Source organism: Cloeon dipterum, chromosome 4, assembly GCF_949628265.1.
Source record: "Cloeon dipterum chromosome 4, ieCloDipt1.1, whole genome shotgun sequence".
Taxonomy (NCBI): Eukaryota; Metazoa; Arthropoda; class Insecta; order Ephemeroptera; family Baetidae; genus Cloeon; species Cloeon dipterum.
In genome coordinates this window covers 5317046-5339453 of record NC_088789.1, presented here as the reverse complement: position 1 = coordinate 5339453, position 22408 = coordinate 5317046, and the positions used below count along the sequence as shown (strand labels likewise).

The window sequence follows — 22408 nt, the reverse complement described above, 5'->3', positions numbered from 1 at the left end:
GTAAAAATTTATTTAATCAGTAAACTCACTTGAAAATAAATACCTGCCTTATAAATGCACGTCTATCGCAAAAATACATTTCGCAGAAAATAACAAATCTTTGGAGGAGTTTGACATGGCACAGTCCCGAGAGGCAAAAAATCTGTTGGGTCGAGTATCATTGGTATTGATTGAGCGCCGCGGCGGACGAGCTGCTGCCACTGCTGCCCGACGCGGCCATCTCGTCCAGTTTGTCAGAAAGGTAGTGCAGCTGTGTGGAGAGGTGCGAGATTTGCTTGTGCATTGCCTCATCTTTGCGAACCCTCAGCTGCGGAGCCTCTGCCTCAAGGCGATCCACCTGCAGTCGCGCAGATAGAATTACACTCACGAAAGAAAAAGTGTTTCTGCTCTCAAGTGTGAAAGCACTGTGCGTACAAAGAGCGGTTATGCAACCGGGTGCGCTTCACGCACCAACAGGTGGTCTAGCTTATAGGGGTTTACCGCTCGCTCGCTCTCACACCTCCTCCTATCCACGTATTCCACAAAGATAATTATTTTCTGCTTCAGAGCTCTCAAAAAATTTCTAAATTTTAAACTCAATGAAAAATTAAATTAAGAAATTTGACTTTGTTTTCCTAGTTTTTAAAAATTTTAAAACGGTACTGATTTCAGATGAAACTCACGCGTTTTTTCAGCCGCTCTTTGTACAAGTTGATGTTCTCAAGGGTTTCGCTCAGAAGGGCCCTTTCAGTCTCATTTACAGGAACTGAAATTAACAAAATTTGCAAGTTCCGCGTGCGCCATAGTGACCTGACTCACTGGTTTGATGAACATCGGTCACCTCGAGCTGATACTGGCTGTGAACGAAAATCGATGAGCAAAAAGATAAAAATATTGTTCGCGAAGAGTGGCTCACTCGTGTTGTTGGCACTGCTGCTGTAGCAGTTTCCTGAGCGGCAGTAGGGCGCCGTCCGCGGCCCGCAGCTTGAACACTTTTTTCCGCCAGTCTGCGATGTCGAGCGCCTCGGCCAGACAGCCCTTGAGCTGCTCCAGGTCGGCGTCGGCGGCGCAGAGGCGCACGTTTCGCGGCACCGCCTCGTCTTCTGCTTTCCGGATAGAGAAAGAGGGAGAGAGAGAGAGACAGAGAGTCGATTTGAGAGAGACAGAGCCGGTGGATCGATAGGGAAATCGTGCTTGCTCACCTCCGATGTCTGTCCTTTTGATTGCGATAGCCACGACCACCATTTCCTCGGCGTGCCGTTCGGCTGGCTAGCTGCCTTTTGAACTGTCAGGTGTTCGGAGAGAGCGGCGTGTGTTTATCAACACACAGCAATCTAACGGAGGTGTTTACTCTGCTCTCGGTGACGCACAAAAAGCATGCGTCGAGTGAATCTAGCTAGCTAGCTACCGACCTCCCGCTGAGCGGAGTAAAATGTGGCCGCGCGATGTTGGTGCTCACTCACTTATGGTCTCTCTTGCTCTCTCGCTCACTCCCCAGCACTTTTGCGCAAAAGCAGACTCTTGTCCTCGAATTGTTTCATTTACCTCCTCCTGTCTGCTTTCGCCGTGTCTTCTGTGGGGTAAAAATCAATTCGTCACATAATGTCAGTGCGGTGCAGCTATAGCCGAGGAAGCCTCGCGTGCACTCTCCTGCATGCACTCGGCACTCGAGGCGGATAGATTCGCAACCACTATGACGTAGGCAGGCGTATACGTGAAGGGAAATTCGCTTTTGATGCTTGCAATTATTGGCTATTATAAGTTGGTAAAAATTCGATTTGTATTGCGAATATAAAGTATTAGGTTATGTGATGCATGAATGAATGTTTATGAGAAACCTACATAGTGTACAGTACAGTACAACACATTAAAATTGCAACATTGCAATGTATGGGTTGCGTCGAAAAACTTGTTATATTTAGAGGCTAGGAATAACGTGGTACTTATTTTTTGAAATTCAGCAAATGACTACGAATTGGTGAATTCTTCATCAAAATCAATTAATATAAACAACTATTTCAGTGATTATTATAAATAGATTAAAGCGTGATCAATATATATCAGCTACAAATAATACTGCTCGTGCAAACTTTGACTAATGGTCAGGAAGGAAATTGTAAGTGGGTAAAAACGTGCAAACAAGGAATGATATAATATTAGTTTTAAACAATTAATTTACAAATAACCGCTGAGCTATATAAAGCAAGAGCTGTTCATTTCCTGAATGAAATGAATGCGCAACAAATGAGGTAATTAATGGTAATCAACAAGCATTTTATATTTAGCTTTTAATAAGTCCATAGCTGCTTGTAAAATGCCTAAAATATTATGAGTGGAAGTAGGAACAAAAAGTTCAAATTGCAAAAAAGAGGTGGAATCAACTTTTGTTGAATCTCAAATTAAAAAATTTGAGTTGAATCCCCGATGGCTTAAAAATGAAGCACAGAATTGCAATAATAAATTGAAAAAATTGTTGGTCCTTTAATTATTCGAAAGCAAGGTTGTATTTACCTTTTTTGTTTAGCAAGACCCTTACTAAGATATTTAAATTTAATAGTTTATAGCCCTAGAAATACTCATATTAGTAACTTTTTATCTGAGCAATTGTTGATGTCATGAGAAACATCACCCCAAATTGTTGGTGAAGTAAAAATTTTCTTATGAAATATAATGTATATAGAATAAAATTTATAACTAGAGTGGTACTTTCCATTAATTTTCATTTTTTGTTATCAAAGTCGGTTAGACGCGGATGGAGCGCATGGAGCGAGAAGTGTGGAGGGCCAGGTGTTTTTCGTCTGTCGTATCCTGGCTGCCCCTGCGAGTTAGGCCGGAGTGCACGCAGCGGACGCAGGCACGATTAATGGGGAGCGGGTGGGTGCGCTATGCCGCGGAGGGAGCTGCTTCTGGCAGCAGCTGTGTATTTTTATATCTCTCTTTCTCTCTCGCGCGCGCACGCCGGGGTTATTTCCCTCTCGATGCCGCCGTCACCGCTGCTGCTGGCCGGATTTTCTCTCGCGCCGCGTGTCTGTTTTCATGGATACCGACGCTGCCCACGGCCCAAATGTATGGATTTTAACACTTCATCATTCTCTGCTTTTGCAACTGCAGAAACAATGGACGCTTTTATTATAAAAGAGTGAATTAATTTTGTTCGAACAAAACGCTAACCGTCCCCCAGCATTTTATCGTGCTTCAATATAGAGCAACGCCGTCAGCTATAACAAACCAATTCTCCGTATTTTGCTAAAAATATATATTCCATGAAATCATTTTTTAATATCTCAAAATTCGTTTAAGCACACAGGGACATATGAAATATACTAAGCGGCATTTTAGCATCGAATCAAAGAGCTTCAAAATTATACCTTCTTTAATTTAATTATCAATTTGCTACATTATATTTCTAATCCATTTTTAAAAATTTCTGTATCGTCACCACTTTAATTCTATATCTTCAGATAATTTATATAAAACGCTCCAATTTTGTGGATGTCAACCCCCCTTTCTTTAACATAAGAATTCGGAAAGGAATCGCAAATTCAAGCGAACTCTCCATCAGATTTCGCATTCTGCGTGCCAAGATAGACTAGCATTCGAAATCTCATTGCTCCAAGGGTTGGCATGTTGAAGGACGACGTAATTAAAGGGGGTAAGAGCTTGCTTTGGCTCGCGGGCAGCGGGATTTGAGTGCGAGTGCGTGGTGACGTCGGTGCTGCATGCGTGACAGGGGTAAAAGTGAAGACTGGTAGTTCACTCTCCGCGGGAGAACACGAGAGGGGGAAGGTAAAGAGGGGCACAAACCATCTCTTTTTATTCAGCACGGGTGGTGTGTTCAGTTTCAGTGCATCTGGTCGACGCGCGGACGCAGAGGGTCGCTCGTTCGCTCGGCTGTGGGTCGAAGGGAAGCCTTAGGAAGCATCGCTCCAGAAAGCAGCATTTCCGCCGCCCAGATCAGGTTCGTGCAAATCGCCAGGGTACGTTGTAAAGGATCAAAGATTTGAGTTCGATTCGTGCACATCTGCGGCGAGCGTGTGCGGTGCAGCAAGAAGTATGAGCCGCCGAGAAGCTCAAGAACGCCAGAAATAAACAGTTGCTATTTTTATATATGGACCGGGAATGACTACCCTACGGTCTCACCGCAGCAAGCTCGACACGACCGCTGCCTACTAAACTGCTGAAACAGCAGCGGTCGCACAACAAATCTGGATAGAAACGCATTTAAATCAATTTGTTTGGTACATAGTTCGCGCACTTCTTGTTACGATATTTTGCCATTCGCAGCGCCTGTCATAATTTTGCTTAACTATGTTTGCTAAACATTAATGTATAGTATTGATCCAATCTGAAAATTGTCAACCCCGAAATTTTAACTGATGATTTTTTTCAAATCTTATTTCTTTAGTTTGAGTAGATTTGATTCCAGTTATTGAATCACGGCCGTGTAAACTTGCTCAGCGCTCTAACTTGGGCCAGCTTTTCCTTTTCCTGTCTGCTACCGTTCCCGTGAATACCTGCCAGCATATTGTTTGTATGGAGAGGAACAATATGATCGAGTAACCGAACACTGAAAGTGAATAGGCCCAGCTACCTCCCCCCGGGCGATCAGCTGCCCCTGAGCAGTATGCAAGGCGATAGCACTAGACCATTTTTTGTTCCTCCAAAAATGAAAAGGAAAAACATCGTCACACTGCCAGCGTGTTCCTTGAGCGGACGTTCAACTCCCTCCTCAAGTAACAAAAAAATACAACGTGATTCCCTCTGAATTTTATGAATCAGATTAATTTGTGTGTTGAGAGTTTAGCTTTTGATTTATCTGACGAGATAAAGTGACAAGAACCTTTTTTGTTTATTTCATCGACTTGTATATTTTTTACTTTTGCAACGAAATCGTCATATTTAGTTTTCATCTAGCTTATTTATTAGCTTTGACGCAATGCTTTTTTGTTTCAGACCAAACAGGGATGGCCAGTGCGATGGGCCGACGAGCGCATTTAGGCATGTCCCTTGTTTGTGGCAGTTGCAAGCAGAGGTTTCACTCAGTCCTGGACTTGCAGAGGCACAGGTCTTTTTCTCTCTGCACAGAAGCTGGTAAGACTAAAATGCTTAGAAGAATATCAGAATATTGTAATGAATTTATATCAAAGAGTTCTTGAAATTAGCATAAGTTATAAATTGTACGACAAATCAAATTTTTACTGTCGATTTCTTTTTCGAATTGGGAATTTAGCTTCTTTAATAATATGTGCTGACGATGAGCCAAAGAAGGAAATACTTTTAATTTATTTGTGCGGGAACCACTATAGTTACGTTGTGAAATTTGTATCAGTTTAAATATTTTGCACTAAACTGTGGAAGGCAATTCCACCTGGAATTATTAATTTTATGGATCCCATTCTTTCTTTACATTTTAGTTTGAGAATTCCAAAGGTTTTTTTTTAAAGATTAAATTTATCATTTTGCAGAGAGGTATGGCTGTCCACACTGCAGTCTGGATTTTGAAGTGCGGGAGGTGTTGCGGGAACACATGAAAACGCACGAAATACCGATCGCAGTTCCGCAGCCCATCAGGCCTTTCTCGGCGCCAGTCGAAAAGCCAGCTCCCGTGACGGAGAAGCAGCAGCCTTCTCCCACCAAACAAGGTAAATTAAGATGCACTATAGCGTGATTGAACCGTGATACTTAAGTGGGCTTAAGTTGCAGCGAAGAGAATTGGGTTCACTAAAATCCGCTTCGAGGATTGCAAGAGGTGCGACGAGTGCTCTTGCATCTATCTACACGAGAAGGACTACGAGAAGCACATGAGAAACTTCCACAGGAGAAAAGAACTACGAAAGAGCAAAAAGTAGGTTCTTCAAAATATAAAAATTGAAAAGATCTCAAAAGATTTTTTTTTAACTTTCGGATCTACTTGAACTGTGAATTTTTTTAGTATCTTTTAAGCACTTTTTTTAAATGAAATTTCAGTAAATATTCTTATATAACCTTGTCCCAAGAAATTACACGGAAAAAATTTCAATAATTGCTTGATTTTAAACTCTCGCCATTCATTCATATAAAACTTATCGGTTTGTGTCCGTCTGCAGGCTGAAAAAAGGCTGTAGGTCTTGCTGCAATCATTGCAACTGCAAAGATGACCACACAGCTCCAGTCACTGTCGAAACCGAGAGAGGAAACAAAAATCTGTTCCACTTCAATATCAAGGTAACTTTGCCGCACACAAATTGGAAATAATTAAACCTATAAATTTTGAACAGGATCGGTGGAGCAAGGTGGTTTCCAAGAGCATCGTGGAGGTGTGCAACGGAACCAAATTCGACGAGCAGATGACGGTTGTGAAAGATGAGCCACAAAATGATCTGGACCTGACGCACCTGCTCAGTCAGGTCGAAGTCAAAATAAAAACCGAGGTAGAAGACTTCATCGACCAAAATATGCCTGTGCCTCTGTCTCAAATCAAGACTGAGCCGCTTGAACCTTGATACTGAATTTTTAATATTTTGATCTTTTAAGTGAAACGACATTCTCAAAATGCTGTTGATGCAGGCGAGCTTGTTTTCTTTAAATGTCACGGTGAATTCGATGTGCCATTATTGACTTATATTTTGTTTAGTCATATTTTTTGTGTTGACAAATCGGCAGCGGTACTTAAAACTTCACACTAGTCACCAGATTGAATGAAATATGATTTGTAAAAATGTGGGTCCGATGTGTTAATTTATTCTGGTAGCCCTGCTGACGATTATTATTTGTGTTGTGTAGAATTTAGTCACTTAATTACCATGTATAACTGTGTTCACGCAACTACATTAAATTTTTGATAAATGACCAAAATTGAAATTTTTGCAACATTGGCCAATAACAGAAATATTATTCTTTAATGTAATATAATTTTGCAGCTAGCTGTTGCGGTGATTAAGGTGAATACATATATATGGGATTTACAAGAGAATCCTAAATCATGATTGCAAAACAGCCAAAAAAGCTTAAATACAGTAAGACACAGTCATGCTTTAAAAAGTAGAATATCTCCTTACCTGAAACCTGCGACACGTTACAAGGACAAGGGCAAACAAAGGGGCTTTCCTGCTGATTCTGAAATTATAGTAGTTCTATGAAAGTTGATAAACATTATTTTTTGGTAATAATTTTTTATATTAGCGCAAATCCTTAATTTAAATTACTTGTATTTGATTTTATTATATCGATGGTAGCGATCCTAAGGAGCTTAATTATCTTCCTTTATTATTTAAACACATTAATTGTAAGGTGCACCTAAATTTGGTGAGAGTAAGATAGAAAGAAGTCAGAGCGTATTCAAGAAAGGTTTTTCTGTTCCTGTCCTGACCTGTTCCGGGAAAAAAATTTCCTGTCCTGTCCTGTTCCTGTTCCAAAATTGGATTTCCGGTCCTGTCCTGTTCCTGTTTTTTCCTGTTTTTTTTTTTCTTAAATTTAATTCAAATTTACAAAATGGTCTTCTAATTCTTCCATATTAATATTTATACCCGTTTTTTGTTTGCTTTTAATTATTTGAAACTTCCATTTGACAGATTTTCTAAGTGTTTAAATTTAATAGAGAGTATAATTTCTAATTCATCTAATTCCCCTTTATGAACAAAACGGAAAAAATAATATGCACCCCGCACAGAATTTAGTATCCAACAAAAAGTATTTCAAATAGTGCTTAAAATGAAAAAGAATTGCAGAAAAACCCTAAAAAAATGTTAATTTTTGATACAGTTGATTGTTTCCGTAAAACGCTTGTTTTTTCGAACACCACTGACTATAATTAAAGAGTTGTGCATTTTAATTCAAGCTTTAGAGCAAAATTGTAAACACCGTCATAATTTTTAGGTTTTTTTGGAAAAATATTTATAGTTACATGAAAGAAAGTAAACATTGTAAGGCAGTATCAAAATGAGAAGTAATGCTGTCTATAAATGAGGTATATTTGATATAAAATAGACCAAGAATGGAATTGTTTTGAAACAAAATTCTTGTCTTGTCCTGTTCCTGAAAAATATTTTCCTGTCCTGCCGGAATTCCAGGAAAAAGCAGGAATTCTTGTTTCCTGTTTCAGTTTCCTGTCTTGGAATACGCTCTGGAAAGAACCCTGCATCCCCTATATTCGCAGCTTATTCGATAATGCTGGTCTATTAAGTCTTGAAATTCCGTAACATTTTTTCTAGGATATTGAGAAAATTGTCAAAATTTGGATTGTCTCCAGCCCCTATTTGCGCATAATATAAGTGCGAATAGTGATACCCTTTTTTAGTTGTACAGCTCAAATAATACCCCTCGCGAAAATGAGATAAAATTGCCTTAGCCAGGTATAACTCATTCAGAAAAAACATGAACTATGGAAATTTCATATCGTTTGACGAAATAATCATAAAATATTTATGGTGCTCATAAAAATTATTTAAATAGTGTGATTTTCAAGATAACTGCAATATTTAACAAAATAATAATTTAAGCCACTCCGTTTTCTCTCAGTGCGCCCATCTGCTCAGTTTAGAAAATTGAGAAAAATTGAAAATTCATACATACTCATCCATTTATCAACGAGACGAAGTTAAAAATGCAGCTAATTAAATAATTTTAAATTTATACAAAAAAGATATAGAACGGGAATTTCAATCTCACGTGAAATACGGCGTGCGATCTCAAAGGTGGAAGCTGGTGGTGTCTGGGTAAAAGCTACCCAAAACGCGTGGCAAATTAGCACTGAAGAGGAAGAGTTAGAGTAGCTCATGAAAATAAGGCGAGTATCATCTGTAGTCAGACATTTGTCAAACTGATCGGCTCATCGGCTGATCGCATCGCATTTTCACAACTTGCTTTTAACTCGTCTTGTCTTATTTTCTGTCCCCTAGTCTCCGCGCATGTAATTGCCAATTGAATCGTGATTGGTCAGCACGCAGGTCACGTGGCTTGAGCCTCATTCATTCCAAATCACATGTGTGTTCGACCTCTGTACAAAACAAACCCTTTAAACGCCTATAAAGCAAGCTTGGAAACAATAAGCTGACGACGGGCAAATCAGTTGAAAATAAGATTGGGGAAATAGGAAGCAGCAACATAAACATTACACAAAAACCAGAGGAAACCACGGAAAAGTAAGCTCGTTATTTAAATTTGCTGCATTCCTCGAACTGCGAGGGTAAATCATACATAATTGTTATGCTATGGATAAAATACATAACTCGTGTCAATTTTTAACAGTTATTTCATTTTAGGAATGAAAGTTTTTCGCTGGGCTGTGCGAGCTGGTCCTTGGCAGCCTACAGAGGCGGAATGGACGAAGGCTGCGTCATTGATACAACCTGAAGAAAAGGAGAGAATAGGAAAATTCGTTTTCAAAAAGGATGCGAAGTCTTCCATGCTAGGCCGACTCTTGATTAGGAAATTCCTCGTCCAAGAAACTGGCTGTCTGTAAGTCTATATGGTCTTTAATTTTTGTTTGGACTATTAAAATGGACAAAATTATTTTAGAAATTCAGACCTCTTGGTTGATAGGGACAAGCATGGGAAACCTGTGTACCCTGCAGACTTGTCTGTTATGTTCAACGTCTCTCATCAAGGTGACTTTGCTGTGTTGGCTGGAGCCTCAGGTTGTTTGCCTGGACACCAGCTTGGAGTCGACGTTATGAAACTTGAGTACACTGGAGGAAGAGATCTCAACGAGTTCTTTAGAATAATGACCAGGAATTTTTCTCCTAAGGTTTGTTCTTTAAAAATAAATTACAAGTCCACGTGATCATTAAAGTTAAATTGTCTCTCAGGAATGGACATTAATTAAGAGATTCCCAAACGAGAACAAGCAACTGAAGGAATTCTGTCGGCACTGGAGCTTGAAAGAGAGTTACGTAAAAGCAACTGGCACAGGCATCACCGTCAACTTGCAAAACCTCAGCTTCCACACGATTTCTACGCTAGACCCAGACTTAATAGTGACTGACACAGTGCTTTCCAGCAGTGGTGAAAAATTGACTGAGTGGTATTTTGAAGAGTCGTTGCTTGATGCAGAACATTGCGTCTCTTTGTGTAGAAATTTCAATGTTGCATCTGTGGAAAAATTCGAGCATCTTTCCATTAGTGATCTGTTTCTTGGGCTGGACCCAATGAACTCTGAGGATACCGATTACACTTTAGAATTTTTATCTAAAGATGAGCGACCATAGGTCTGTCTGATGATATTAATGTATGCTGATAATGCTTTATTATTTGGTTTTTAATGTTCTTAAACTGTTCTCTTTCAAATCGATTTCAATGATGATGCCTTTGAAACCGTTTGAAAAATAAAATAATTTTTAATGAGGATCTAGTAGTAATAATTTAATGCGCATCTACTCAAAATGATATATTATATAATATATTGATGTTTCAATTATTTAAGAAGGACACTATCCACACCTAATTTGAGTGAGAATAGGAACTGAAAGACCACTGCAATTTATACCATAATTAATAACTCATCTAATAGAAATTCAGGCTTCTCGTTCTTCATACTGTAATATCAAGAGAGACATTATACAATACTTCAGGCATACTGTGAATGTAAGACAAGAATTTGTTCTGAGCGCGTAGAAAATTTGATTAAGAGCAGGTTGAAAGAATTTTTAATTAAATTAAAAACGTGATTTTAACATATAACCAACATGTTGTGTTTCCATTTTATTGTAATCTAACATCACTTGTCTGTCTTCGCGCAAAAAAATTCAAGTAAATTTCCGACTTGTGTGTTGTACACTATCTACATAATGGCCTCTTTTAAGCATATGCAGGTGGCAAGGTCACTGTACAATTGCATTCTCCCCTTTCTAAATTAATTTTGACTAATGAGGTGAGGACAAACAGCTCTCGGAGCCAAAAATGAACCAATCATTCCAACAAATAAATATATAACAGGTTAGACAAGAAAAAATTGTAGCTGAGTTGAACGGAAATAAGAAAGATGAGAATTCACAATCAGTTTGTTCACAATGGTGACAGCTTGAGGCTTCACTTGAGGCCAAGCAGCTTCTTGGCAACACGAACCACATCTGGCGGCAGGGGAATGGCAGCGACTTCGAGGCTCTTGGTGTAGGGCATGGGGACGTCAGCGCCGGTGACGCGGACAGCTGGGGCGTCCAGCTGGAAAAAGACCTCTGACTCCATCACCCTGGCGCAGATCTCAGCGCCGATGCCGCTCTGGGGCCAGCCCTGTTCCACAGTGATCAGGCGGTGCGTCTTGGAGACTGACTTGAGCACCGTGTCCATGTCAAGCGGACGCAGGGACCGGAGGTTGATGACTTCGCACTCGACGCCTTCACTAGCCAGCAGCTTTGCCGCCTCAAGGCACGTGTCTACGGCCTTTGAGTGCGACACCAGCGTGAGGTGCTGTCCGGGACGCTCGATCTTGGCCTTGCCGATTGGCAGCACGAAGTCCTTGGACAGCGCTTCGTCAGACATTTCGAAGGGCGTGCCGTACAGCAGCTCATTCTCAAGGAAGACCACTGGGTCAGGGTCGCGGATGGCTGCCTTGAGCAGACCCCTTGCGTCCTCGCTGCTAAATGGCGAGATGACCTTGAGGCCCGGACAATGGCTGTACCAGGCGCCGAAACATTGCGAGTGCTGTGCGGCGACGCCGGCCGCGGCGCCGTTAGGACCTCTGAAAACGATGGGCACGTTCACCTCGCCGGCAGACATGTAGAAAGTCTTGCCCGCTGAGTTGATGACCTGGTCGATGGCCTGCATGCTGAAGTTGAAGGTCATGAACTCGCACACGGGCCGCAGACCGTTCATGGCGGCGCCGACGGCGATGCCAGCGAAACCCATCTCTGTGATCGGCGTGTCGATGACCCGTTTGTCACCATATTTTTTCCACAGGCCGCGGCTCACTTTGTAGGCGCCGTCATACATGGCAACTTCCTCGCCCAGAATAAACACTCGGTCATCTCGTTCCATCTCTTCGTCCAGGGCCGAGTTTAGGGCGTCCCTCACTGTCATCTGCTGTCCGGCCAGGGCACGCCCTGTCGAGAAACATCGTCGAGAGAGCAACTTTGTAGTCACTTTCAGCATATTTTTCGATGTTGATAAAGCTGCCATTTTTCTCGCAAGGTCGCGCAAGAGAGACAGCTTTACTGGTCTGACGAGAGCGGCTCTGCCGAATTCCAGCTCAAATTTCTGTTTCGAGGGCCGAGCACAGAGGGCAGTATCAGTCACTAAAGCCCAGCACACATGATAACAAAATGTAAAACTGAAATTCAAATGGAAATAAATGCATTCACTGGTCAACGCCGGCTACTTTTCTACTCAAATGACTGTTAAACCGACAGAATAATTACTCCTACGCAGATTCATCCATAAATCCAGCCTCAGGTACGTGTATTTTGCCCAAAATAAGTTATTAAAGTGCGGCTCGTTGCTGGAATGTTTTGATTCAACATGGCCGTCGTGCACTCGCCACTATTTTGCCCGTTTGTATCTAACGAAAGAGTTTCCCTGAAGAAATAAGCGCCTGCAATGAAGTTTTCCTACGCCAGTTTTCATCACAGTGTGAAATAACTTAAATCTTAAGGTGATGATCGCCTCCATCTAATCCCCACGCCTACACCTATAATTATTTACTTCCTATTTTGATTCTTTGTTATTATCCCCACCAAAAGAGCCTGGATTGTTTGTAAATAATCGAGTATATCTACAATTAAAATAATGCACGACACCACTTTAACTTAAATGCCAGTTTTGATAATTATTTGTGGAAAGACACCTCTCCTAATAAGACGATTTGATTTACAGATATATTGCAATAAATCGCTGTAAATAATGGGTAAAAAATATTTTAAGAGTCACGCCCCTTTCAACGCTATCAGATATAAAAACTTTATTAACTTGATTTGGAATTTTGCAGAATGTCTAGCTCATTTGTAGCAGACAACTCAGAGCAGAAGCCAGAGCAGGGCTCGGTGGTCATAGTTCTGAATGAAGATGGAACTGTTTCACTTGACGAGCAGACACTTCAGAAATTGCTTGGTTCGTCTCTGCCTCAATTATTACCCACTGGTTCCCAACCACCTTTTGTCCAAACAGCTGCGAAAAACCTGCAGCAGCAAGTGAGCGTCGTTCGCATGAGCCAAAGCGGTGAAGGTGGAGAAATGATGAGCGCGCCCATCACCCTGGACGATGTTGTCATCTCTGACGATGGCCAGCCAGAAGTGAATCTCACGGTTAACAACTTCTTCCCTAATGCTACACCCACGGACGGTGTGCCATCCTCTTCGGACAATATCGATCCTTTCATGCAAATGGATCCTGAGCAGCTGGAAAATTTGGAGAATGCTCTTCAGTCAGAGCATGCTAAGCAAATCCTCGGAGAAGGCGTCAGTGCCATGTTAGGTAAAGATTTTTAAATCAAATTGATTCTTTATTACCAAAACTTTTCTCTGATAGGCATGTTAACGCCCAAAGACGAAATGGGTGACGTGCCAAGCAAGAAAACCACCAGCATTCAGCTGGACCACTGTTATACCGGCAGTTCAAGAAAGAACTCTGATGAGTCTGCTGAAGAGACAGAGAGCGAGGAGGATGAGGAACTCGAGAGGAAAAGACGTATGCAGCATCAGCCAAGAGGAAGGGTGAGATTGGCAGAAGCAGCTAAATTCGGATGACAATTATTAATTATACTCTTTGTTCAGGGCCGAGGAGCGCGAGGTGGTAAAACCGTTCCTACAGGTGTGTCAAGGGGTAGAGTGGCAAAGGTTGCTGCCGTTCGCAAATCAACCAGAGCTGCGCCTCCTGTGGTGGTCCCACCTCCTGAGAGCACGCCGCCTGCCAACTTGACTAAGCTGGGTCAGACGCCAGCCAAAACCCTTTTGCGCGTGGCTAAAACGTCACCTGTCAAAGAGCCCCCTTTCGTTCCTGAGCGCAAAACCTATCCGCAAAGGACAAACCGCAAGCCGCCGGCGCATCTGGCTGATGCCTTCCCTCCTGGCCTGTCGGCTAGCGCTGAGAGTCAGAAAAAGTCTGTGGAACTGGTCAAAAGTGAACCTGTGCTGGAGGTGCTGCCAAAAGCAGAAGACATTCCAGCCTTCCCCATAGATATTAGCGCTGCTCAGGCGTTGCTTGAGCCAGAAGCGATTGAGGAGCTGCAGGCTGTCCTCAGTGACCTTGGACCTGAAGTGTTAAAACCACTGGAGGAGGCAAAGGTGAGATTAACTCATTTTGCTATTTATTTTCTTTGTATTTTGGCTTATTTTCTTTTCCTAAATAAATTATCATGTGGCCAGACTAGCTCTCGAGTTGGTGTTTTTGGTTGTTTGGCTTTTTAATGTTATGTACCAAGCTTCTAAAGTGTTAAGAATACGTTGATGGGAGGTAAAAAAAAACCAGTAATATAAATTTAAAATGTCCCATATCTGACCCTGATTCCTAAATTGTGAATCAAATTTTGAGAAGTTAAATTCCATATTTTAAACTAATTGCACAATAATATAGAAGCTGGATATTAAGCACTTCTGCCATTGAAGGCAAAAGGTGCATAAATTGAAATAACTGGGATTTTAAAATCTTAAACATGTACAGAAAAGTCAGCTTTGTCTAATTTATCTGTTATCTTATGATAGAAAAAATTCCAGTTAACTAATGTAGAGCTTGTCTGAAAAATATGTCAACAAATTTTCCAATACCATTGCTAAAATTCATAACATATTTCTCACATCGAAGAAAAATTCGCTAATCCTCTTTAAAGAGTTGTCGTTTTATCTGTGCATACTAAATTTGGCAGTCAACTGCAGCCCTATTCAATTCTGATTATATTTTAGATTATACAGTAAAATTTACACTGATTACAAACAACATTGGATTGTATGGGATTTATTGAAATACTTAGGCAAAATTTTTAACAGTAAGTTACCCATTTTGTGGCACAAATTTGCTCTGCTGGACTGGCGGGTGAAGGCAAAATATGACTTTTGGCACGCAGTCTCAAGCAACAATATCAAACATTTTAGGAATCTTTTTGACTCACATTTTCGTCCACGAATGAATCCTTGATCCAACGAAATATTACCGTCATTCTCACTTCTACTGATTTGTTTCAATGCAACATTGTATCACTACATTTTTTCATTAAAACAACCATCAGCTGACATGTGAATTAATCAAGCCAGCTAAAATTCTAGAAGTTATAGATTCATTCCTTATTTAGTAAATATTGAAATGAATCAGTTTATTAACAGGCTAAAAAGGGTTTCCACAAGTTAACCCTAAAGATAAAAAATAATTCATACTCCCGGATGTGGTTTGTGATTGTTTATTTCCTTTTCTTTTACGTGTGTGCAAACATTTTTAGGCCGAGATGGATAAAGCATTGCTAGAGGAGGCGCAGGAAGAGAAGCTGAAGGCGCAGGCAGTGGTGGCTAGGAGGAGAAGCTCGTCCGTCAAGGCGGAGGATGAGGCGGCCAAGGGTGGTCGGCCGGCCAGGAAGAGTGGCCTCAGCAAAGTCACGTCGGACGCTATCAAGGATATACAGGCGGACAGCGACGAAGAGGATGATGATGACGATGACGGCGACGAAGAGTGGGACTCTGAGGATGACCCAGACAAACTGTGGTGCATATGCCGCAAGCCACACAACAACAGATTCATGATATGCTGCGACAAGTGTGAAGATTGGTTCCATGGCAAGTGTGTGGGTATCACCAAAGCGATGGGTAAGGCTATTTTATTTTCTTGCAAATGGGTTTTTATTTTGCATCTGACGGCAGGGAAACAAATGGAGGCTCAAGGCAAAGAATGGACCTGTCCAAAATGTAAAAAATTACTCATGGCGAACGAAATCCCTCTGAAAGCTAATGAGCCAGGTGAAAAAATAGACCCTGAAGTCGAAGCTCCTGCTAAAGCCAGGAGGAGCTCATCGGCCTCCTCCGCCTCTTCATCCGCAACAAACAAGAAGAGTCCCAAAGCGCCACCAGTGGCGAAAACGCCAGAGAAACCTCAAAAGCTCTCATTGAAAAGGCCAGAGGTACGCTTTCAATTGCTCTCCATTCTGTTTTACAATTCAAAATACAGGCTAAAAAACTGGCTCCTCTGACCATTGAGCAACCTTCGCAACCCCCACCGCTAGTTCCGACTGCAGTGAAGAAAGTCTCGTGTATTGTGTGCAAGAAACCTGCTCGCACTTCAAGCATCTACTGCAGTGACGATTGCATCCTTGTTCACGCTCAGGACGCGCTAAACCTACTGAAAAAGGATAAGGTTCTAACACCTACAACTCCAAAGGTTTGATTCAAACTAATGTTGTAGCAACATTAACATAATCTTGCGCAGGTTTTTGACCCAACCAAGAGTCAAGAAACACCTCCGGCAGACACCTCTGAAAACAGAGTGTTAATGTATGAACAGAAGAGTGGTAGGATTCTGGCAGGAACTAATGCTCCAACTGAATCAAATTTGAACACTTGGCTCAAAGAGCATCCAACCTTCCAAGTTTGCAAACCAAACTTGGTGGCTAATATCAGGTGCTTATCAAGTCATGGGTAATCCTAGCTGTAAGCTAAACAACAGTTTCATTATGGAAATAATATAAAGATTATTTTTAAACATTATTTACTGAAAAATGTGTTTTTAAATTATTACTTAACTCCGCCAACCTCTTTAAGTTGAAGATGCAACACAGAGCTAATCCGATAATGAAATAATCAAACATATAATATATTCGTTCAATAAATAAACTATCTAAGTTAATTAAATTTGTGCCCAGAATTTATCAAATTCTTGTATGCAAGTTAATGTATAGTATTTATTTTGAAAACACCTTTGGTGATGGCAAAAAGGCGTGCTTGGACAGGTACCACTTCTTACTTTTCATTTTGATTATTCTGAAGTTAATTGAACCATCCATAGCTTAAGGGCAGCTCTTACTGGTAAAAGTAAACCAAAGACAGGTTTTATTTGTGTCCTGCCTGTAACAAGTATTAGTTAATTTGAGTAATGGATACTGGCTCACATGTAAAATGAGAAAAAAGTTAATATTAAAATAAAATAAAATTCGTATTATTTTCTCATTTTATGTGTGAGCCAGTATCTATTACTCAAATTAATTATTACTTGTTACATGCTATTCAATTAGCCATGATTCCAGCAGGCTTTATTTGTCTTGAGATACATTACCGTCATAAATTGATTCCTTTTGTGTAAAATGCAGAAGTAAAGAACAACCTGCTAGATCGCTTAATTTGGTGGTAGCTAAACAAATGGAGTGGCGTGTGAAATGGGATCCCATAAATTCAAAATAAATAAAACAATTCTGGACCCATAATGAGTTTGTTGTAGATGCTGTAAATTATGTTAATCTTAAAATGAAAAATTACTCAAATTGTGTTTCGAGTGGTTGGCTGTAAAAGGTTTGTATACTTCATCAGCTTTTCAGCAGGAGGATTCGCAGCCAGTTTTTCATCTAATTAAGTCTACGAGAGTAAAATCAAGTTTCATTTCAGCTCCGTAGTTGACTTTTATTTCTAGGGCATTGCTGTTAATGATATTTAAAAAAAAAATAAGAAACTTTCGCTGTTGTTTATCTTTCATAACAATCCAATCACAAATCCGTTTGCTCTATTGTTATACCTTCCTTAATTTTTCAGAGAAAAACTAAAAAAGCTGACTGGTGACAAGCAGCAAATTTACATCAAACCACAGCATCCAAAGCCTGAACCGTTAGCCATTCCTGTTCTGGGCCTTCCAATGAAAACGCCAAAAGCTCCTCACACGCCCGGTGGTAGAACAATTGTGATTCCATCACAGCGACTACCTGTAGCAGGTACTCTTTTTGTAATGAGTTATTTTTCAAAAGATATCTAACATTTTGGTCCATAGGGCAATCTCCTACTGTTGCTACAAAGTCCGTTCCCAAGGTGGAGGCTAAAAGCCAGAGCGTTCCTGGGGCCAGTGTGAAAGTAGCGTTGACTAAAAGCGCGACCAAGCCACCAAGTGTTGGATTGAAACCTATTGCTCCAAAAATAGTTAGCAAGGAGCAAAGTGCCAGTTCCTCAAGCAGCAAGGCCGAGCCAGCTCCTTCCACCAAGAAGCAGGGAAGTAGCGTGGAAGCAACAAGACTGAGCGTGCGGAACTCCCTGCAGGAGGTGTTCAAAGCGCGAATGGAGGAATGCAAGGATTTGAAGGTGAGCGAGAACGAGCTCAAAGGCATCGCCACGTCGATAGAAGAGGAACTCTTTGCCTACTTCAAGGATACTGGTGCGAAATACAAAGCAAAGTTCAGGTGAATATTCTATATTTTTATGCTTCTTGCATTTTAACTCAATGATTTTGTTCAGGAGCATTCATTTCAACGTCAAGGACCCAAAAAACTTATCCCTCTTCAAGAAAATTGTGTCTGGCGAGCACACGCCCCATCAACTTGTGCGCCTAAGCTCGGAAGACCTGGCTTCTAAAGAACTGGCGGAATGGAGAGAACAGGAGGAGAAACATGTAACTATTTCTGCTCGAAAGTTAAAGCCCGCTAAATTATATTTTTTTAAAACAGCAAATTGAAATGATTAAAAAAACCGAAATGGACCTTTTGCACCAAAATGTCACCTACATCAAGACTCACAAAGGCGAACAGATGATTGAAACTGATGATTCTCTCAAGCTTCAAGGTAAGTTAGCCTTTCATTAAATATGGGTTGCCTATTTAATTTCCTTTCAAGTCTAATTTTGTAAAAAAAAAAATTAACCTGAACAAATTTTTCCTATCTCCAGCTGATGCTGTTTTAGCGGAAACCACGGCTGAGCCTGTACCCGATTCGTCTACTGTGGAAGGGTCGGAGGAGGCAGCCACCATGCGGCCACCATCGTCGTCCTCGTCGCATGGTCGGAGCAAAAGCTCGTCCAAGGAAAAGGAGAGGAGCCACAGTAGCAGCAGCAGCAAACACCACCACCATCACAAGTCAAGCAAGAGCAGCAGGCACCACGACAGCAAGAAGCACTCAAGCAGCCACAAGTCCTCCTCTTCCTCTTCCTCCTCACACAGCAAAGAAAAATCTCACTCTAAAGACCCAAAAGACAGCAATAAGGAAAAGGAGTCAAAGATAAAAAGCGGGGACTCCCATTCAAAGAGCAGCAGCAGCAGCAGTCGACGACACTCGCGCCATAGCAGTTCAGACCTCAAAAGTAGAGAATCAGAAGAAAAATCGTCCAGGAGCAGCTCATCCCTGAGCAAATCTTCTGACTCAAAGTCCAGCAGCAAGGAGAAGAAGGCTGCTGTTGTCGAAGAATTGTCTGAGAGTGCAAAAGAAATTATGGAGAAGTTGGAAAAAATTAAATCTGCACCTACGCCAGCAGTTAGTGTGCCAGAAGAAGAAACTCTGTCTGATCGAGAACCCAGCTCTACTGTCATTATTAAGTAAGGAATTTAACTGAGAAATATTACAAGTCTAAACTGTTTGATTTCCAGAACTCCTGAGAGTGTTGTTGATGATGGGATTACATCAATTTGGAGGGGTTTGGTCACTACGCAAGACGTATCAAATTTCAGCATAGCAATCAGCGAGGTAAAGAGATGAGATTCTTTTTTTTTCAAATTTTTGTTTCAATTTAATTTTCATTTTTAAAATTCCAATTGCGTTGAAGCAATAAAATAATGATGCAATTTACTTGCAGGTATCTGGATCTGCGCCCAATTTCAATGCGGACTTCCCAAAAGTGTGTGACATAGTGGGCAGGATAGCCGCAGACACAGTGTGGGAGTACATCACAAAGGTGAAGAAAGTGGGCACAAAAGATATTATGGTGGTGAAGCTCACTGCTACTAGTCCTGATGACAAACACAGTTACATAACCTACTACAACTATCTGCTCAGCCGGAACAGGTGAATTAAACATTTTGATGTGAGTTATTTACACTGATTTGAATGTCTTGACAGATTTGGCGTGGTCGGCAAGAAAGGGCCCAAGCTCAAAGACTTTTACATTTTCCCCTTGCCAAGCAAGTCGCCAGTGCCGCAGGTGTTGCTGCCATTCAACGGTCCAGGGCTCGAGGATAACAGGCCAAACCTGCTGCTGGGCGTGATTGTGCAAATGCATAGGAAACGACCGGCAGCCGACTCGGCTAGTAGTGCAGCGGGTCCCAGCAAGGTGTCCAAGAGCAGCTCCAAGACGGAGGAGCGCAGCTACACACCGCCGCTGCCGGAAGTCAAGCGCTCATACACTCCGCCTGTGGCGACCACCATCGTGGAGCCATACTCGCCAACCCATACGGCCAAAGTGAAGGTGTCGCCTATCGAGGATGACGAACCATACAGTCCAACTGGGGGCCTGAACAGTCCTGAGGAGACGGAACCTCTGTCTAGCGAGCTTGAGGAGCTGAACCGCAAGATAGAGGAGGAGAAGCTGCGAATCAAGACCATCAGCAGTGAGCTTGTTTCCACCAAGGCTGAACCTGCACAGGTTGGTTCAATGCTCCTACAAAGTTGAGCTGAAATTAATCATTCTGATATTCCAGGTTTCGTCCTTCTTGTCATCAATTTCTACAGATAAAAGTTCAGCCAAAGCTACCAAGATACCCGGGTTATCTGAGTCGGTTGGGGGGGCCTCAGCAAAGCAAAATGATGATGATGAGGCCTACAGCCCGTCACGGTCATTTACTCCACCTCCGCAGGCCCAGTCCATACCGTTCCTGCGCGATACCTCGACTATTTCTCTTCCTTCGAATTTGCAGGTAATATAATATTTTTCATCCTCCATCAAAAGTTATTAAAATTTTAATATTGCTTATCTGCATCTATAAATAAAAGCCCAAAGGCGTTTAAAATCCAAGCAAAATTTTGAGCAATGGAGTCACACATAATGTCATTTTAAATATTAATATTTTATATTAGGAAAGTTTTTATTTTGAATTATTTTATTAATCAACTATGGGGAGGATAAAAGCGAATTGAAAATGTGGTACGTTTTGCTCTTTCTAACTGAAAATACCGCAACATTCCTTGAATACACGCTAATCTTGATAATTCGGCCTAATTTTAAAAATATTATTTTTAAGCAACATTTTTTTCTGTTTACCTCGAAATGTTAATTTTACTCTTTAGGTGTTTCGCAAGTTTTTTAAATTTATAAAAGAATTATATTTTTTACATCAGATATCTATTTTAACGTATTTCAAAACTACAAATTCATCATTGTATTTTGCTCCAATTTGAAGTAAGAGTGATTTAAAAAAGAAATAAAATGTTTCAGCACCTGATCACTAGCCCTTACGTCAAATCTGTTCAAAAATATCCAAATAATGAGTCCTATTGCTATTTTCAGGAGATCCTAGCGAGCATCCAGAAGAAGCCGTCAATGCCAGAGGCGTTGAGCATGGGCATGTCACTGGACTGCGACCCTATTGTGCGAGAGTACGCGGACGAAACGATTGAGGAACCTAGCACTCCCCCACTGGACTCGACGACCAAAGCGTTGATGGAGATCGAGCAATTTGAGGAGGACGTGAAGCACTTTTCAAAGGAGGTGCTGCCTGCACCACACAGGGACCCGCGGCAGAAGCAGGCGATGTCGACGCCTGAAAAGCAGTCAGCACTGAGCAAGCTGAGCGAGGAAGAGCTAATCGCCAAGGCCAATGAGATGCTGATGGCGCAGGACGTGCCCGTGGCAGTACCCGTTGCTGCCGTCATCCCACCCCAGATGAGTTTCCCGCCCCCGATGCACCTGCCGCCTCCGATACCCGCAATGGTGCCTTCGGTCTTTGACATTCCGCCGCCACCATGCACAGACTTCAAGGACCAGGACATGCGACAGTTGCAGCCGCAGCAGCAGCAACCGACAACCCCTGAGCGTAAGGGCATAATATCCTTCAAGGTGAACAAGAAGCCCAACCTGCCGAGGTGGGACAGGAAGAGACAGGACGACTGGGACACGGATGGTAGCGGTGCCTCTTACAGCAAGAGGTCGATGATGTCGCCGCCGCAGCAGCCGAGGGGCAAGGACTGAGCCGCCTATATTCGATTTGTTTGTCCATTCCTTTAGCTGCATTTATATCACACCATCTCGACTTTAGCTTTTGTTTGAGGAGTGCTTGCCTCTGTGTAAACTACTGATCGCAGATGTAATCTCGAGAGTACACGGTGTTATATTTTTGCCACACATCACTGATCAGCTGGCGTAAACGTTGACAATTTGTAATATTTTGCCCCTTTTTTGATGGAAGCTGTTTATGTACAAATTGCACAAGAATTTTGCAAAGCTCCGAAAACAGAGTGAGCTTTGCTATAAACTTGGTGTTAATCTTTTGTTGCTAAGGTTAAAATTACAATTAAATCCAATTAATTTTGTCTGAAACAACAATAAAAGATTAAAGGTGTAAGAGTACCATTGAAATAATAACTATCAAAAAATGGTTTTAATTTCACTACGAGGAGTAATAGTTTTGCTATTATGACACTAAGCTAGT

At 41.5% G+C, this 22408-nt stretch overlaps 5 protein-coding genes across 12 annotated transcripts; 3 read left to right on the top strand and 2 right to left on the bottom strand.

Moving 5' to 3' along the window:
• On the bottom strand, positions 1–8759 carry LOC135944092 (uncharacterized). 3 transcript variants are annotated; one of them, XM_065490831.1, is made up of 6 exons: positions 8626–8759; positions 7017–7074; positions 896–1552; positions 799–836; positions 663–745; positions 1–337 (listed from the first exon to the last, which is right to left on the bottom strand). In XM_065490831.1, exons 3-6 carry the CDS (start codon positions 1222–1224, stop codon positions 158–160), a joined length of 630 nt encoding a protein of 209 aa, XP_065346903.1. In that variant the 5' UTR covers positions 1225–1552; positions 7017–7074; positions 8626–8759; the 3' UTR covers positions 1–157. The 3 variants fall into 3 exon arrangements, with proteins under 3 accessions (XP_065346903.1, XP_065346904.1, XP_065346902.1); XM_065490832.1 differs by lacking the exons at positions 7017–7074; positions 8626–8759 and having other exon boundaries at positions 896–1082; positions 1182–1623; XM_065490830.1 differs by lacking the exons at positions 7017–7074; positions 8626–8759 and having other exon boundaries at positions 896–1633.
• Positions 2943–6813, top strand: LOC135944089 (uncharacterized). Of its 2 annotated transcripts, none has more exons than XM_065490824.1 (6): positions 2943–3045; positions 4933–5070; positions 5445–5621; positions 5677–5824; positions 6066–6183; positions 6237–6813. In XM_065490824.1, exons 1-6 carry the CDS (start codon positions 2958–2960, stop codon positions 6459–6461), a joined length of 894 nt encoding a protein of 297 aa, XP_065346896.1. In that variant the 5' UTR covers positions 2943–2957; the 3' UTR covers positions 6462–6813. The 2 variants fall into 2 exon arrangements, with proteins under 2 accessions (XP_065346896.1, XP_065346897.1); XM_065490825.1 differs by lacking the exon at positions 2943–3045 and adding an exon at positions 3593–3937.
• A 79-nt stretch (positions 8760–8838) lies between the features above and the next one.
• Positions 8839–10300, top strand: LOC135944090 (L-aminoadipate-semialdehyde dehydrogenase-phosphopantetheinyl transferase). 3 transcript variants are annotated; one of them, XM_065490826.1, is made up of 4 exons: positions 8839–9098; positions 9219–9414; positions 9475–9703; positions 9765–10300. In XM_065490826.1, the coding sequence occupies exons 2-4, from the start codon at positions 9221–9223 to the stop codon at positions 10161–10163; spliced, it is 822 nt and encodes a 273-aa protein (XP_065346898.1). In that variant the 5' UTR covers positions 8839–9098; positions 9219–9220; the 3' UTR covers positions 10164–10300. The 3 variants fall into 3 exon arrangements, with proteins under 3 accessions (XP_065346898.1, XP_065346899.1, XP_065346900.1); XM_065490827.1 differs by lacking the exon at positions 8839–9098 and adding an exon at positions 9124–9142; XM_065490828.1 differs by lacking the exon at positions 8839–9098 and having other exon boundaries at positions 9171–9414; positions 9499–9703.
• Positions 10301–10622: 322 nt separating this feature from the next.
• On the bottom strand, positions 10623–12177 carry Pdhb (Pyruvate dehydrogenase E1 beta subunit). Its single transcript, XM_065490829.1, has one exon. The coding sequence runs from the start codon at positions 12067–12069 to the stop codon at positions 10984–10986; it is 1086 nt and encodes a 361-aa protein (XP_065346901.1). The 5' UTR covers positions 12070–12177; the 3' UTR covers positions 10623–10983.
• A 12-nt stretch (positions 12178–12189) lies between these two features.
• LOC135944082 (death-inducer obliterator 1-like) lies at positions 12190–22352 on the top strand. 3 transcript variants are annotated; one of them, XM_065490797.1, is made up of 19 exons: positions 12190–12342; positions 12875–12996; positions 13054–13359; positions 13414–13598; positions 13659–14168; positions 15314–15674; positions 15729–15985; positions 16033–16242; positions 16291–16481; positions 17604–17779; positions 17836–18238; positions 18294–18447; positions 18503–18617; positions 18736–19363; positions 19415–19511; positions 19621–19829; positions 19884–20406; positions 20462–20677; positions 21268–22352. In XM_065490797.1, exons 2-19 carry the CDS (start codon positions 12876–12878, stop codon positions 21946–21948), a joined length of 5343 nt encoding a protein of 1780 aa, XP_065346869.1. In that variant the 5' UTR covers positions 12190–12342; position 12875; the 3' UTR covers positions 21949–22352. The 3 variants fall into 3 exon arrangements, with proteins under 3 accessions (XP_065346869.1, XP_065346867.1, XP_065346868.1); XM_065490795.1 differs by having other exon boundaries at positions 18721–19363; XM_065490796.1 differs by lacking the exon at positions 12190–12342 and adding an exon at positions 12713–12793 and having other exon boundaries at positions 18721–19363.
• Positions 22353–22408: the final 56 nt, after the last annotated feature.